Source organism: Pleurodeles waltl, chromosome 7 (assembly GCF_031143425.1).
Source record: "Pleurodeles waltl isolate 20211129_DDA chromosome 7, aPleWal1.hap1.20221129, whole genome shotgun sequence".
Lineage (NCBI taxonomy): Eukaryota > Metazoa > Chordata > Amphibia > Caudata > Salamandridae > Pleurodeles > Pleurodeles waltl.
In genome coordinates, this window is record NC_090446.1 from 59,844,051 (window position 1) to 59,861,461 (window position 17,411).

General features: G+C 45.3%; 1 protein-coding gene across 2 annotated transcripts in view; it reads left to right on the forward strand.

Moving 5' to 3' along the window:
• The window catches only part of LOC138303629 (killer cell lectin-like receptor subfamily B member 1B allele A), a 187,408-nt gene extending 173,055 nt beyond the window's left edge, over positions 1-14,353 (forward strand). Inside the window, exon 6 of one of the 2 annotated variants that reach the window (XM_069242926.1) lies at positions 8,374-14,353. In XM_069242926.1, coding sequence (XP_069099027.1) covers positions 8,374-8,512 — 139 coding nt within the window. In that variant the 3' untranslated portion in view covers positions 8,513-14,353. The remainder of the gene's footprint in view (positions 1-8,373) is intronic. The other variant, XM_069242927.1, reaches the window with a different exon arrangement.
• The last annotated feature ends 3,058 nt before the right edge of the window (positions 14,354-17,411 follow it).

Here is a 17,411-nt window from a genome sequence, read left to right on the forward strand (position 1 = left end):
TTAGTTCCCCCTAAATTGAGTATGTAGGGGGCCCCCTGATACCAGATCCTCATACCTTCGGTGGATACAAAAGAAGTGGACGAGACACCTGCTGAAACCGAGAACCGAGGAGCACAACTGACTTGCCACCAACCTCCCAGCCTGTCTGCTGCACCCGACTCTCAAGGAGTAGCTGACCTGTCCTGCCACTGCATCCTCCAAGAAACTGGGAGAGCTGCCATTGCTCTGCATATTGTCAGGAGTAACTTCCTTGGAGTACAGGAGCTGCTCCTCTGCATCCCCAGGTACACGAGGAAACCCTAAGAGGACCAGGACTGCCAAAAACCCAGCGCCGGAAATCACCACTGCACCCGAGTCCCCTGGCCTGGAAGGAAGAGGGCCAACAGTGTTAGGGTGGCCCCCAAGCCCTCCATAAGAGAAACCCACCCTGTGCTCGCCCACTGTAAACTTTACCACGGCGTCTGCAGACTGTTTCTGAAGAACCCCCTGCAACCGAGAGCGATCAGGAGGCCAAACCCAGTGACCTAGGACAGCTCGGCACCCGTCCGCCCGGGTTCCAGAAGAGGAGAACCAAGGGTGTGCTCACGTCTCCCCACCATGTGAGACTTAAGCCCGCTTGTTGGCTTGATCGGACTGGACCCCCAATCCAGCCTGCACAGTGTTTCTGCGGGCTCCCCTGTAGCTGCAAGGAACTTAAGTGCTGGACCTGATGCCAGAAGACACCCCTGCACCCATACCCTGCAGCCCGAGGAGGAGTGGACTAATGGTGTCCCAGTATTCCCAAAGAACTCAACGGTCGAGCCCCCCTGTGGCTTCCCCTGGTCTGTTCTTCCAGGCCATCCCTGCAGCAACTTTGTAACAGTATCAATCCCCATAGACTTGAATGAGACACTCAACACCATAACACACCTCTGCAACCGGACGCACCAGAGCCCCTCGGGGTAACCTCAAGGTGGGCCTAGGACCTTGCCCTGTACTCCCATTAAGTCCAGAAGAACAGTCTTGGAAATCATTGCTGAGTGCCTGTATGCAGTGTTTGTTTTTCCCCCATAGATAACATTGGGCACCCAAGGCTGAAAAGCACCTCTGCACCGGGATGCCTCAGTGCCTCCCAACGTGAACTGTGGGTGCTGCTTTGGATCTTTCCCTATACTTACCTTAACTCCAGAAGAACAGTCCTGTAGGTCTTCGTTAAGTGCTCGCATGCAGTACATATTTTTCCCCTGTTGGATACCATTGGGCAGCTGACGCTGAAAAACACCTCTGCACCTGGACGCCCAGTGCCTCCCAAAATGAACTGTTGGTGCTGCTTTGGACCTTGCCCTGTATTTTCCTTAACTCCAGAAGACCAGTATGCAGTATATGTTTTTCCCCCTACGATAACATTACCGCTCCAAAAATTGCACTGTCAACTTTTGAAAACTATAAAAATTCATAACTCAAAAAGTACTCACCTGATTCTGGTGATCTTGCTATCAAAGTTTACATAAAAATATGTGTTATTTTTATAAATTGGTATCGGATTTCTTTATTGAGTGTGTTTCACTTACTGCATGAGTGTGTGCCTTACATGTTCAGCAAGACCCTGTGATATGCCTAACTGCTTGACCACACTACCCAAAAAGAGAGCATTTGGGATGTCATTTGTGCCTCTGTGATACCTCTGGGGATTGCTTGGACTCTTTGCACAGTGTACCTCATTTTGGTCCACTATATAAAGAGCTAGCGCCCTCCGATATATATATGTGTGTGTATATGTATATATATACAGGGAGTGCAGAATTATTAGGCAAGTTGTATTTTTGAGGATTAATTTTATTATTGAACAACAACCATGTTCTCAATGAACCCAAAAAACTCATTAATATCAAAGCTGAATATTTTTGGAAGTAGTTTTTAGTTTGTTTTTAGTTTTAGCTATGTTAGGGGGATATCTGTGTGTGCAGGTGACTATTACTGTGCATAATTATTAGGCAACTTAACAAAAAAAAAATATATACCCATTTCAATTATTTATTATTACCAGTGAAACCAATATAACATCTCAACATTCACAAATATACATTTCTGACATTCAAAAACAAAACAAAAACAAATCAGTGACCAATATAGCCACCTTTCTTTGCAAGGACACTCAAAAGCCTGCCATCCATGGATTCTGTCAGTGTTTTGATCTGTTCACCATCAACATTGCGTGCAGCAGCAACCACAGCCTCCCAGACACTGTTCAGAGAGGTGTACTGTTTTCCCTCCTTGTAAATCTCACATTTGGTGATGGACCACAGGTTCTCAATGGGGTTCAGATCAGGTGAACAAGGAGGCCATGTCATTAGATTTCCTTCTTTTATACCCTTTCTTGCCAGCCACGCTGTGGAGTACTTGGACGCGTGTGATGGAGCATTGTCCTGCATGAAAATCATGTTTTTCTTGAAGGATGCAGACTTCTTCCTGTACCACTGCTTGAAGAAGGTGTCTTCCAGGAACTGGCAGTAGGACTGGGAGTTGAGCTTGACTCCATCCTCAACCCGAAAAGGCCCCACAAGCTCATCTTTGATGATACCAGCCCAAACCAGTACTCCACCTCCACCTTGCTGGCGTCTGAGTCGGACTGGAGCTCTCTGCCCTTTACCAATCCAGCCACGGGCCCATCCATCTGGCCCATCAAGACTCACTCTCATTTCATCAGTCCATAAAACCTTAGAAAAATCAGTCTTGAGATATTTCTTGGCCCAGTCTTGACGTTTCAGCTTGTGTGTCTTGTTCAGTGGTGGTCGTCTTTCAGCCTTTCTTACCTTGGCCATGTCTCTGAGTATTGCACACCTTGTGCTTTTGGGCACTCCAGTGATGTTGCAGCTCTGAAATATGGCCAAACTGGTGGCAAGTGGCATCGTGGCAGCTGCACGCTTGACTTTTCTCAGTTCATGGGCAGTTATTTTGCGCCTTGGTTTTTCCACACGCTTCTTGCGACCCTGTTGACTATTTTGAATGAAACGCTTGATTGTTCGATGATCACGCTTCAGAAGCTTTGCAATTTTAAGAGTGCTGCATCCCTCTGCAAGATATCTCACTATTTTTGACTTTTCTGAGCCTGTCAAGTCCTTCTTTTGACCCTTTTTGCCAAAGGAAAGGAAGTTGCCTAATAATTATGCACACCTGATATAGGGTGTTGATGTCATTAGACCACACCCCTTCTCATTACAGAGATGCACATCACCTAATATGCTTAATTGGTAGTAGGCTTTCGAGCCTATACAGCTTGGAGTAAGACAACATGCATAAAGAGGATGATGTGGTCAAAATACTCATTTGCCTAATAATTCTGCACTCCCTGTATATATATATATATATATACCAGTGCAGGTTGCCACTGGGTAGTTATAGTTAGGTTTGCTTTTCCATAGACTGGACGCTATTTGGTTTGCTGATAACTTTGGCACTGTTTGACAATCCCAGTTCCGAGGTGATCTGCAAGCAAAGGCTGAGAAAAAGTGGGGTCCCAAATACAATATGCCCATTACTTTTTCATATAACTTTTTAAGAATTTGAGAAGAACTACTGCAAAAATTACTAGATGTTACTACACCAAATTTGTCAGGAAGCTAGATCATGGAGCAAAAAACATGCTTTTGTTGTGATTCAGAGTAAATCCATTAAGTAGTTTATGAAAATATTAAGTTCCCAAAATATTTGCATATTTGGACGGGTGGAGTCTAGGGACACTCACTAGAGTCCCTCAAACCCAATTTAAAAAAACAGAGACTTCTGATTGGCCTAGGGTGCTTTTTTACTCATGGGCCAATTTGCAAGGCTCCCTAGGGAGCAATACTCTGATTGGCTGCCTGCAACATGAGGAAAAATGTTGCAGGCAGCCATTATAGGACTCAGGGACTTAATCCCCCTTTCCTGACGTTAGATCAAAACAATAATATAAGGAGGTGGGGTAGAGTAGGGAAACCCTGCTCTTTAGACCCTGTGACGGGGTCCCAGAGGGGCCAAAATAAATATTTTTCAGTCACGATCCAGAGGGACTCCCAGGAGACTCCCGGGACTTCTGTAGCAGTGTGACTAATTTAAAAAATAAAAATAAACACCTATCAGCATTTATGTTTGATTATTATTTAGGGTAGGATGGTGTGCCCCCTCTCCCCATGCCTTAAGAGACCCCCGGGACCCCATTCTCTGGGTTGAAAATATATTAACAGGTGCCCCCCCCCTTCCCAAGCCTGTAGCAGCCCCGTGGACCCATCCCAGGGACCCCATCCCTGGGGCCAAACACATTAGTTGGGCACACACTAAATACTGTGTGCAGCAGGGTGCTGGGAGGCCACATCCCCATTACGCACAGCCAAAGGCTTCGCACAGCAGGAAGGTGACCCCACTCCCTGAGCCCAAATAGGCCTCAGGGACCAACCAATACCTCCGCAGTTAGGACAGAATTTCCATACTCGGGGCATAGACTTTGCCCCTGGATGAAGCTCTCCCCAGGCTGGCAGAGACTGCACCCCAAGTGCAGAGACTCTTCTCCTGTAAAGTTGCTACTTATAATTTTACCTTTGTGAATATTCAAAAGTAGTAAACAATACAAAAATGTAAGTTTACTTTTGTGATTAGGACCCTGAGGTTCAGATTAATGTTATAGTTAGGTTAATTAGGTGTTGAAATGACATAAGAACTTACATTTAAAAAACGATAAACACTGAAATTCAACTGTTTTACATTAGTATAGTAACTATAACTTGAACCTCTGCCTAATTCTCCAGGGGCGATCAAGGTTCAGTGTGTGGCCAACCTCCTGCTGTGCAAGGCCTTTGGTTGTGCGTCTTGGGGATGTGGCCTCCCACCACATGCTCTACGGCCTTTACAATAACATTTGGGGCCTCCACATATGGCCCTGGTGGTCAGGGTACACCCAGCTTTCTCCCTTATATAGACTTTGATTTTTTTTTCAGGACACGGGAACCAAATCCCCGCATCCTGTAATGGCCATCACAACATGTTTTCCTTGTTGTGATGAGCCCATCCGAATCTGCCCATTCACTTTGAATGGACCAGTCAGAGCACATCTGGACACCAACGGTCTAGGTATCTAACTTTTTACCAGGTTTATCCACTTTGTGCTCACCTGAGCACCTTTTTAGATGCTAAATTCATACAAATGGCCTAACATATTTACACCAAGTAACAGAAAGCAAGCTTTCCCAGTAGAGTTTTAACTTTCGTCAAATTTGGTGCACTTTTGTTTGTTTCTTTACTGGAGGACTTGCTTTTCTATGTGAATAAACACAACAAATTGCAGTATTAGGACCCACACCCTTTTTTTGGCCTCTGCTTTATGGCTTGTTTTGAAACATCCTACGAAGAAGCCCACGTAGATGAACTTTGTTTTAGCAAAGTTTTGTGCAGTTTCCTCAAATGGTGCCAAAGTTATTATCCCCATACCTGCTATGGATCCCCCCGTACTGAGCCCTTTGTTGGTTATTTGGGGTAGGTCTCTCTTAGGTTTCCATTTTACACATAAGGTATCTATGCTAAATTTATGTCCTCCTTTTTTTCCTACATCGTGGGGTTTCCAAAAGAAACTGGTGCTTGTGGATTCCCCTGGACGGGGTGTAGAAAATACGCAATATATAGCTAACCATAGAGATTTTGGGGAAAATAGGAAAAATGTGCTCTGCATAAAAGTGTCTGTTTTTTGTCGTAAAAATGGAATCAATGATCGGCTTGCTGTGCTAAGATCACCACCTTCCCAGCTTTCAGGAACATACAGAGGTGAATAAAAAAAAAATTGTACCACAGTTTTAGCATTTTCAAAGAGTTAGCCAATTTTTCCTATTTTTTTGTACCTTCTATCTATTTACAGCTTGTGATCAAATCAGTGTCAATCTCATGTGTGACTCAGAAAAGCAATTGATTTCTGAAAAGTAGACAGAATTCCAAATTCAGTAAGGGATCATATGTGTAGATCCCTCAAGGTTGTCCCAAAGAAACTAAACTGTTGAAATAAAGAAATACTGAAAATGAGTAGGAAAAAACATCCATTTGTGACAAAACGATCTATTCAAGTGGAGGGCACTAGTCCCAACTAGGCAAGTGGTACAGTTTTTTTTATCTGCACAGGTTGGGTTTGTGGATTCTAGAAGTTTCCATCACAGAAATGTAAGGAATGTGTGTGATTTCAGGTATAGTTGGAGGTTTACAGGTCATTGTGGATAAGAAAACATCATAGTAGGCACACCACCCTGGAATCCCCTGGTTGTCTTGTTTTCAAACATGTCAATGGTTTGTAGGTTTCCATTGGTGGTGCCGAGCATGGCCCCAAAGCTCACAGCTGCTCCTAACTCTGATCTCTCCAAGTAGCACTTTAAGGCCTTTTGTGTCAAGGTCTCTTAGCCCATCCACATAAATGAGGTATCATTGTTATTAAAAGACCTGGGAATGCTGGATGCAATTTGTGGCTCCCTGCAGATTGCAGAAGTTTTCCTCATTGACATGTGAGGAAAGTGTATATTTTTAGTAAAGGTTTGTGATTTGCAGGGCATTGTGAGTATGAAAATGCAGTGGGATCCACACAAAGCAGGAAGGACACCACCCTGGACGCCCCATGTGTCCACCTTTTAGAGCTGTCTGGGTCTGCTAGGTTTTCATAGGTGGCAGCCAAACCAAGCCCAAAAAGTGCAGCCATTCACCATTGGAAGTGGAACAATTTTGGGAGCTAGCCAAACTCTCCTGGCCCATGTGTAAAAACAACACCCAAGGTAATCAAACATCATCTCGTTTGCTAATGGGATGGGATTTCTTAGTCTGCAGTGAAGCAGAAGGAGTGTTAAGGCTTAAGGGGTGAAGGTGGTGCAGATATTAGGATGCGCAAGACCCGCCCTATTATTTTATTTAAAAATATATATGTTCCTGCTATACAGTGGGCTGTCTGGCCTCCTATGGCAAATGGGTAAGGATTACTCCATCACAAACGTGACAGATATTCCACCGGCCATATTACGATTCCCATAGGATTTAATGGGATTGTAATACGGTGGACGGGATATCCTTCACTTTTGTGACAAAGTAACCCCATCCACCAAACTCTAAAACCATCCCTTTATGTCTTGCAGGACGGGGGCACAGCCATGGCAGGCAGTCCCCCCCATATATTTTTAAAAAATCATTCCCTGGTATCTAGTGGGCTTTTTGCCCCCCTGAGGACAGGTCGGGGTAATTACTCCACCCACTCCTCAGGGGGGCAAAAAGACTGTTCGAATATATGGGGCTCATTTTACTTCCACTTTAGTGTAGTGACGTCAGTGTGCCCTGCTTCCTGATCGGCATTGCACTAAGAAAAAAAGACTCGGGATGATCTGGAAACTCTTCCCAAGCAGCCTGGGTTTGAAAAATAATACAGGAATCCCTCTGGTGCTCTGCGCCAGAGGTGCCTTTATATGCCGCCCCAGTACTTGCCTGTGGTCGTCAGACGCACTGAGGGGTGTCGGCCATTGGTCCACACTCACCCTTGCCATGGATAGTGTTGTCATTGATGTAAATGCAGATGTCATTAGGGATGTTATCAGTGCTGAACATGTCACGAGTGCTGTAATATATGAGGGTATAAGCAGCGCATGGTGCAGGAGCAAGTTACACATGATTTAGAACACGGGTTATAGTTACTTGGGATAGCTATATCTGGTGAATTTCAGTGGTTTTCTTGTCCATTGCTGTGCACAGCATGGGATTGGCCGCAGGGCCTGGCCTAGGGCCAAACACTGCCCCTAACCCCACATTCCCGTTGCTCCCTCCCCCAGGGAGGTAAGTTTATATAAAACACATGCATGTAATCTTAACAATTGTCTATTCTAAGTGGCTCCACCAGTTTGATCTTTAGCCTCTTTCATGGCCCCCAGTAAACATCCCCTTTAGAGGTGCCACTGAAGCAAACCAAGAAGTTTGCTTTTCATTTTGTATTTAATTTAAATACATGTGTAAATCGTCTAACAACGCTGTGTGAAAATATTTTGCAAGTCTCTACACTGGATTGATTGTCCGTATTGAAAACCCCTCACTTTGATGATGCACATTTATGCGTAGATTATTTGCAAGAGTTTTACACTGATTTATTGCCATGAAAGGGGAATAACTGTGTCTTCCACTTACTGCAGTTCAATATATAACTAGTTCGACCACAAGGAGAGAAATCAGATCTGGAGTTTACATTTTGCCATTTGGAGCATATACCAAGTTTAGAGCAACACATTTTCATGTATTCATATCTTTTCACTAAAGTATTTCTTACATTGAATGTCTGTCAGCACAATGTTTTCCTAGTAAAAAATCTGTCTTCTTGTTGGCAGCCGCTGTCTCACATTCATGTCCCTGTTTCTACAGGTTCCGTGTCACAGGCTCTGCTGGAGGAGACCAGTGTGGAGCAGTGACCACTGACTCCGCCATTGAATCCTCACGTTGCATCAACGGTTTCTACTGGATCTGCCAGAGGGAAGCAGAGATCTCCAGTTCCAGGGTGTGAACCTGGAGTCAATGACTTCAACAGCAAGGAAAGCACAGCAGGATTAACCTTATGGGACTAAAATACTAGGAAACCGTTTGTACCTCAAGGGCAACGCAGAAAACCTTGGAAGTGATGGATGCAATTAAATAAAGGTGTTAGTCTGGCCGTGCTTGAATTTGATAAAGTAGCGATAACTACTCTCATTTTCAACATATATCCTGTTACAAGCGCTATAAAGGCCTAATATGGGTCTAAGATTTTTCTCCAACCATCAGCATTTCAAGGTGATTCAACACCCTTGTTATATGTTATATGGGAGTGGATGTATAAATTAGGTAATGACTTGCAGAGTACATTTGAGTGTTTGTCTCGAAAATGCCACAATGTGAAATACCATCTCATCCACATGTCTAGGAAAGTCCAATTCTGACTACAACACCGTGGCTCATATTAAAGAAAAAGTGGTGCATTGTAAATGATGCACCACTTTTTTTGCGCCCCCCCCCCCCCCCACTACCATCACTTAACGACACCATGGTTGTGCTGTGTTTATAATACAGCACACCATAGCTGCCGTTAGCACAATAGCACCACGGTAATGTGGTGCCTTGCTGCATTAGCGTAAAAAATGTTGACGTTAGTGTAGCAAAGTGCAAGGATACCCTTTGATTTCAATCGGTGCATCATTTCAATGCCTGCTCTGAGCAGGTGTTAAAAATTATGCCAAAAACGGTGCTATGAAATCTTTTAAATTTCACTACGCCATTTTTGTGGGCCTCCTAGTGCTGGAAGGCCCCCTTGCATACATTATGCCTGGCACATACATAATGTGGCGCTAGGGGTTACAAATTGGCGCAATCCATGCATTGCAACACTTTCTGAATAAGGCGCGGCCGAAAATCCACTTTAGCGCCACCTTAACTTTAAAAAAGTATGCTATGGCAGGGCTAAAATGGCGCTAGGGGCTCTTAACCCCTTTGCTGTCAGGTCTTTCCCCCTCAGGTGCCAGGCCTTTTTTTGGCAATTTGGGGCAGTTAGCGCTTAGGCCCTCATAACTTTTCGTCCACATAACCTGCCCATGCCAAATTTGCGTCCTTTTTTTCCAACATCCTAGGGACTCTAGAGGTACGTGGACATTGTGGGTTTCCCTGAAGGAGACCAAGAAATTAGCCAAAATACAGCAAAAATTTTGTTTTTTATAAAAAATGGGACAAAAGGGCTGCAGAAGAAGGCTTGTGGTTTCTTTCCCTGAAAATGGCACCAACAAAGCCTTTATGGTGCTAAAGTCACCATCATCCCAGCTTTCAGGAACAGGCAGACTTGAATCAGAAAACCCCACTTTTCAACACAAATTTAGCACTTTACTGGGACATACCCCATTTTTACGATTTTTTTTGCTTTCAGCCTCCTTCCAGTTAGGGACAGAAATGGGTGTGAAACCAATGCTGGATCCCAGAAAGCTAGACATGTCTGAAAAGTAGACAAGATTCTGAATTCAGCAAGGGGTAATTTGTGTAGATCCTACAAGGTTTTCCTACAGAAGATAACAGCTGAAATAAATATATTGAAATTGAGGTGAAAAAAACCAGCCATTTTTCTCCACGTTTTACTCTGTAATTTTTTCCTGTGATGTCAGATTTTTTAAAGCTATATACCGTTATGTCTGCTGGGCTCATCTGGTTGTAGGGATATATAGGGCTTGTAGGTTCACCAAGAACTCTAGGTACCGAGAGCCAATAAATGAGCTGCACCTTGCAATGGGTGTTCATTCTATTACGGGTATACAGCAATTCATTTGGTGAAATACAAAAAAGAGTGAAAAATAGGTATCAAGAAAACCTTTGTATTTTCAACATGGGCACAAGAAAAGGTGTTGAGAAGCAGTGGGTATTTGCACATCTCTGAATTCTAGGGTCCCCATACTATCATGTGAATTGCAGAGCATTTCTCAAATAGACGTCTTTTTACACACTGTCTTACGTTTGGAAGGAAAAACTGTAGAGAAACGCAACGGGTAATAACACTTGTTTTGCTATTCTGTGTTCCCCCAAGTCTCCTGATAAAAATGGTACCTCGCTTGCGTGGGTAGGCCTAATCCCTGCGACAGGAAATGCAACATGGACACATCACATTTTTCCAAAGAAAGCAGAGCTGTTTTTTGCAAAGTGCCAAATACGGATTTTGGCCTCTAACTCAGCTGGCACCCGCGCACTTTTGAAAACTAAATACCCAGGGAAATCCAAGATGGGATGACTTGTGGGGCTCTCATCAGGTTCTGTTACCCAGAATCCTTTGCAAACCTCAACATGTGGCCAAAAAACACTTTTTCCTCACATTTTGGTGACAGAAAGTTCTGGAATCTGAGAGGAGCCACAAATTTTCTTCCACCCAGCATTCCCCAAAGTCTCCTGATAAAAATGGTCCCTCAATTGTGTGAGTAGGCCTAGTGCCCGCAAAAGGAAATGCCCCGAAACACTATGTGGACGTATGGAAATGATCAAATACTAAACTACCTGTTTTTGCGGGGGGCCTGCGTTTTTGGCCCTGGGCTCAGCAGCCATATAGGGAAACGTACCAACATTTCTGAAAACGAGACACTCGAGGGAATCCAGGGAGGTGTGATTTGCTTGGATCCCCCAAAGTTTTCTTACCCAGAATCCTCAGCAAACCTCAAATTTAGCTAAAAAAATCAAATTTTCCCACATTTTTGTGTGGAATCACCACACCGGGACACATTTTCTACCACCCAACGTTCCCCTCAGTCTCCCGGTAAAAATGATATCTCACTTGTGTAGGTGGGCCAAGTGCCTGTGACAGGGAAGAGCCAAAAACATGTCAAAATTGTGAGGGAACCAAAGCGGGTCTAAAAGGGCAGTTTGAAAAAAAACAAAATTTTTAGGCTGACAAATGGGGCAACATTTTTATCGGTATAGATGAGACAATCCTGGGTGGTAGGAATTTTGTGGATTCCTGCAGATTCCGGAAGGTTCCATCACAAAAATGTGGAAAAAATTCCAGCAAAGTTGGAGGTTTGCAGGGCATTGTGGGTAAGAAAATGGTGCGGGGTGCATGTGAAGCACACCACCCTGGACTCAGCCAGATGTTTAGTTTTCAGATGTGTCTAGGTCTTGGGGATTTTTTACATGGCAGCGTCCCAAAAGTCCAAAAAGTGTGACCCTCACCATTCCAAGTGGGACACTTTTGTGAGTTAGCCAAGCTCTCATGACACAAATGTAAAACCAAAAACTAAAATAATCAAATGTCCTCTTGCTTGCCATGGGATAAGATGCTTTAGTGTGTGGGGGAGAGCTGAAAGACTGTTACCCCCATCAGTTGGGGTGGGGTCATAACCATGCCCATACTGGTTGGTAGCCACAACCACGCTTTTAAAAAAAAATTCCCTGGCATCTGGTAGACTGCCTGTCCCCCCCGGGGTGTGGATCGGGGGGTAATTGCCCCATCTGCCCACTGGTGGGCAGAACAACTTTGGCCCCATTTATTTGGGGCGGGGGTATGGCCATATCCCACCCTCTTATTTTGAAAAATAAAATCTTCCCTAGTCTCTGGTGGGCTTTCTGCCCCCCTTGGGGGTAGATGGGTGTTCCAAAAATAGGCCAATCTGCCCCCAAGGGTGGCAGATATGGCCAACAGTAATGTGCCCCGATGGAGAGCGACCCTTGCCACACAGACACACACACCAATCCCCAGTGCCTAAGGCTGTGCCCTGGCCTTACACAAAATGGTTGTTTACCCCCAACTGATGCTTTGAGCCTGTGTTGGAGGAGAGAGGAGGCACTCCCAGAACCAGTTGTAACTGGTTGGAACCTCCGGTCCCCTTCTGAGCATAAGGACACAGGATGTTTCCCCACAATTTGGGAACCCTTTGGAACTGAAACATACTTGTAACTGGACACATAATGCTGCTGGAAGGACTCACCAGAAACCACCTTGGACTGCTGGTGCTGTGCTGACCTGTGACCTGCTGGGTCACTAGGAGGAACTGCCAACTGCCTGCATCCATCTTGTGCTGGCCTGCTGGTGGGCCCTGCCGCACTGAGTTCCATCTTGTTGTGTCCCCCATTGGCTGGGTGCTATGGTCCCTGACCCCTCTCCTCATCTGTCAAAGCACAGAAGGAGCGCTTCACCTCACTTCCATAGATCCTGGAGAGCACTCTGTTGGATTATCTTAAAGAGCCCTAAGAGCGCTTCTGGTTTTATCTTGTTTGGCACTTGTAAGCGTGCTGCCGTGTCAGTTTCACTGCCGCAAACCGGGCGCTTTCTATTCCGACCGAGTCGGATACGTGTGGCCCCTGGTACGTCCGGGGCCCACACAGAAGTGAGATCAGGAGCGAGCGCACTCCTAGAAGCACGCTCCAAGGAACGCCCCCGGGACACAGGCAGGCATCCCCTTTGGTGCCTGTTCACCGCTGCACCCGGGCTGCTTGACTCACGCACCAGATCGGGTGCAGACGAGTCCCTGTCAGGGGCCAGGTGGGGAGGAAGCCTCATCGGAGGCTCGTCGTCCTGCCAGGCCCCCAGTGTGCTCCTGAAGACGGGCAGGGAAGGAAGCCTCATCGGAGGCTCCCCGCCCCACCAAGGCCCTTATTTCTGGTCTTGGGAGGTCCCGGGTGTTGCAGAAGCCTCACTGGAGGTCCCCCGCACCGCAAGGTCCCTTCCTTTGCTCCTCGTCGGGGTTTTGGCTTTCACCAGATTTCATGAATTATATTAAAAGAGCAAATATATTAAAATAATGTAGTAGTATGTCATATTGAGAGATATAACTTATGTTTTACATTATATTGTAGAGCTTAACGTAGCCAGAGTTGTGGCCTCGTTCTGCTAGGCCTCGTGCAGAAGCAGAATATTAACGTTCAATGAAAAAGATGCTGACAAATTGAACTAACCGTGAACTTCTCATTGTTTAATAAAATGTGCTTAGCTGAAACCTTTGCATGAACCAACAGACAGGAGACGATGGAATTGGAAATGTAGCAAAAAATATGTAAAGCGCTCTGAGTGTACTTTCCCAGGACTCGAACAATAGAGACACTGACTGGAGAAGAAGAAGCAACATTTTCGATACCTGACAAGCCGGATGATGAGTAAATTCTACAGTGAATCAATCAACAACCTGAGAACTGTGTAATATTATAATTCATAGATTTGAATTACAAAACTTATTGGGTAAAGTCAAATTGTGTGATTAATTGACCAATCAGGAATTGAGGGATAGTCTGGGTGACTTTGATATAACGTTGTGACAAAGGGAGAAAACTTGAGAGGATGGAGAGAGAGATGCTAGGGAAAAGACTGCGAGAACCAAGGAGATTCGAGATTCTGTCATTGGGCTCAATTCTTTAGAGCCTGATGTGATGCTGATCGATTGATGACCTGAAGAAGAAGACTGACTTTGTTGCTGATCCATACAGAGGATAGGTAGCTATGACGATGTGACTGAATAACCTTTTGTGCCTTTTCTTTTTAGGTACCAACTGTGCTGTCCAAAAGTTTTTCTCTTAGCTAGATGTTTTCCAAATTCATGTTCTAAACTGTTTTCGCATGAAGTCCCACATGCTAATGCTGATCTGGGATAGATGAGTTTCCAACTCTAAGACACTGACAACCACAGAGAAAAATGATTGACGGACTGATTGGCTGAACTGTGCTATTTATGTTGACTTATTCACCTTTGATTCATTTGTTGACTTATGCTAATGCTTTAGAATGTATTCTGATGCAAGTTTTGACTAAGTTATGCTTTTGGCACCTTATAATGAATTAATACAGATTTGTTGATTCAAATTAAGTTGAACTAATGATTAGTGTTGTAATTAATAGACAATAAAAATTACTAAACGTATCTTGAGTTGTGGTTTTTCATGGCCAAAGAGTCATGGTGTGATGTTTATTAACTACTGGTTAATGACTAGCCTAATGGTTATTGATTTTTGTGTATTGATTATTGAGAAAACATTTGTCACATCGTAGCTAGGATACTCCATACGAATCAAAAGATTAATCGACCTATGCGCGTCCCCTTGTAAGTTTACTTATTAAGGACTAAGCGCGGTCGCTAACAGTTTTTAGTAGAAGCTGGATGGTTAGTTTCCTTGGAGAGCTGGTTATGTGGTGACCGATGGTTATGGTGGTAGTGTGAGTTAGGTTAGTTGTTCATTATTATTGTGATTTGGATTTTGTTTTTGAAATGGCGATTGTAGCAAGAATGATGTCCCCTTAAGCCCAGAAATGACTTTCCCAGATCCTGGATCCTGTTAGTGGAGTTGGGTATGTTCTCCGCATTCTAGTGAATAGTGTGAAAGTGGTAGGTTGCGCTTTTCAAAAGCTTATGCAAATCGCAGGTGAATTGTGACGTATGTGAGGGAAGTAGGGAGTCTGCATACTCCAGATGAAATTTTAGTAGGAGTGTGCGTACTCCACAGTATGAGAGTAGGGAAGTCGTCCAACTTCACATGTGTGTGGCACTTTGTGCTCAAAATTGTCCACGTGGTTATTGTTGCTGCATGGACCCTGTGCGGTCTAAGACTCCAGAGTATGTTGACAAGTGTAGGAGACACTTTGTTATATGTTGTAATCTGTCTGGTTTAGTAGGTTGATCGGGCGTGGTCAACAAATCGGTGTGTGAGTTAAATGACTAAAATACATTTTTCAACTGAGATTTGGTAAGTCCTATGTGCACCAGGACAGACCCATCAATCAGTTCAGAGTAAAATTTGCAGGTTGAATTTTGCTTGTGGATGTGGGAGACTGAGAAAGAGGAATACCTGCATGAGCGAAAGGGCCATCAGTGAAAATCCGTAAGGTCTCTGACGGGATTGTGTTACTTTCCTGGAATAAATCACCAGATATGTTTTTGGATTGGTTTTTGGTTAGTGCTCGCAGTAATTTGCATTAGTTTTGTGTGAATTGAAGTTTTGGAGGACGAGCCACAAGACTTTCTCAGCTGCAGTGTGTGAGTGTGACGTCATTAGAGCCGCTCTGGATAGGTTGGTTAGTGAGAAGAGTTGCAAGCGGATTGGTTGCCATCCGTGAGAGGCAATTGGTTGAGAAAGCGGATGAAGGGAATCCTGGGAGTGAAAGTAATTTCCTGATTTGATTAGAAAACACAAAAGATAGAAAAGATTAAGTTTTTTTAAAGCCTTTAAGAGTGCCATGAAGGGAGATACATACATTAGGTCGACAGTGGGGGAGCCTACCCCACAGGAAATTTCTCCGGCTTACATTGTGATGGAGGAGTGAGGTGTCGCGCCAAGTCTTTGGTTAAAGCAGTGGTGCAAATTGACAGAGAAACAGGGAGCTTTAGTGTTTCCAGAGCATGCAATGTTTAATTTTGGACCAGTTACGGATGACTTTGTATGAGACAAGGCCCCTACCGAGGCCAGCACAGTTTGAGGCATTAGTGGTTTAGGAACTATTAGCGAGACAACAGCAGGAGCAAAAGGCCCTTCTTACAACCCTGGCGGTCGGTGATAAAGCGGCGGTACTACCGCCAACAGTCTGGCAGTAAAAAAATTGGGATCACGACCACGGTGGAAACCGCCAACATAGACAGCCACTTTAACACACCGACCGCCACGGCGGTAGCAACAAACACTGCAGCAGTCACCACCAACAGACAGGCGGAAGACAATGTACCACCCACGCTACTACAAGGCACCAATCTGCCAGCTTTTCTGGGGCGGTACCAACAACATCAAAAGCGTGGCTGAAACACTACACTGAAGGGGAAACACTCACCTTTCAACACTCAATGAAGAACCAGAACACCATGGAGCCCGAACTACAGGTCCTGCCGATGCTGGTGTATCTGCTAATATACCAGGAATTTCAAAGAAGGTGGCGGCGACGACCACAGTGAGTACTGCACCTAGGACACAGGGGAGGGGGGGAGGAAAAAGAGAGTGACACACACACGCAACACGCAACACCCCCACCCCCATCCTCACCCACAACACCATACACGCAAAAATATGCAGCAACATTTTGTTTACACCCCGTAGCCCCCTGGAAGAACGCAAGGACAAAAGGAGTTGAGTGAAATAAGTGATATTTAGAAAATGCAGATAAAGTTAACGGTTGTACAACAGTAAATACAAATATTTGCAATATCTACAGAGGGCCGTACACTGTCCTTTGCAAATGTCTGTGGACCAGTGGGCCAAAAAAACATGGGCGAAGCCCTCACTTGACTCCTGCCTCAAATTGGAGAGAACACTCCAGGGGCATCAGGTCGAAAACACACAGGCACCTCAGGGGGAAGGGGAGGGGGGGCACCTCACCTGGAAGATGGTACTACACCACTGCTCCCGGAGGGGGCAACATGCCCACAGCAATGTCCTGGGGAGAGCAAAGCCACAATCTCTCACGTCTCTCAAGTGGGTGGTTTGCCCACTGCTTGGCCCTGGGGAGTTCAAAGCCACAGTCTCTCAAGTCTCTCAAGTGGGTGGTTTGCCCACTGCTTGGTCCTGGGGAGTTCAAGGCCACAGTCTCTCAAGTGGGTGTCATGTTCCACTGGTTCTGGAGGGGGCCTTGTGCCCAGTCTGCTTCATCCTGCCAAGGATAGGGGGAGTGGATTCATATCTCCACTGGTTCTGGAGGGGGTCTTGTGCCCAGTCAGCTTCATCCTGCTAAGGATAGGGGGAGTGGATGCATATTTCCACTGGTTCTGGAGGGGGCCTTGTGCCCAGTGATGTTGCACCTGGGGTGTGGCAGTTCACATTCCCTCACCTTGGTGTCTGAGGCACGAGATGTGCAGGGAACAGGTGTCATGATACTCCATGGAGGCAGAGCCAGACTCCATCCTGCGGCGACTTAGGCTGCAAACTGCTGGTAGTGCCAGAGCTGGTGGTGGTGCTTAAAGTGGTGGGTGCAGGGTCCAGGCCGTCTCCTGCAGCCTCGG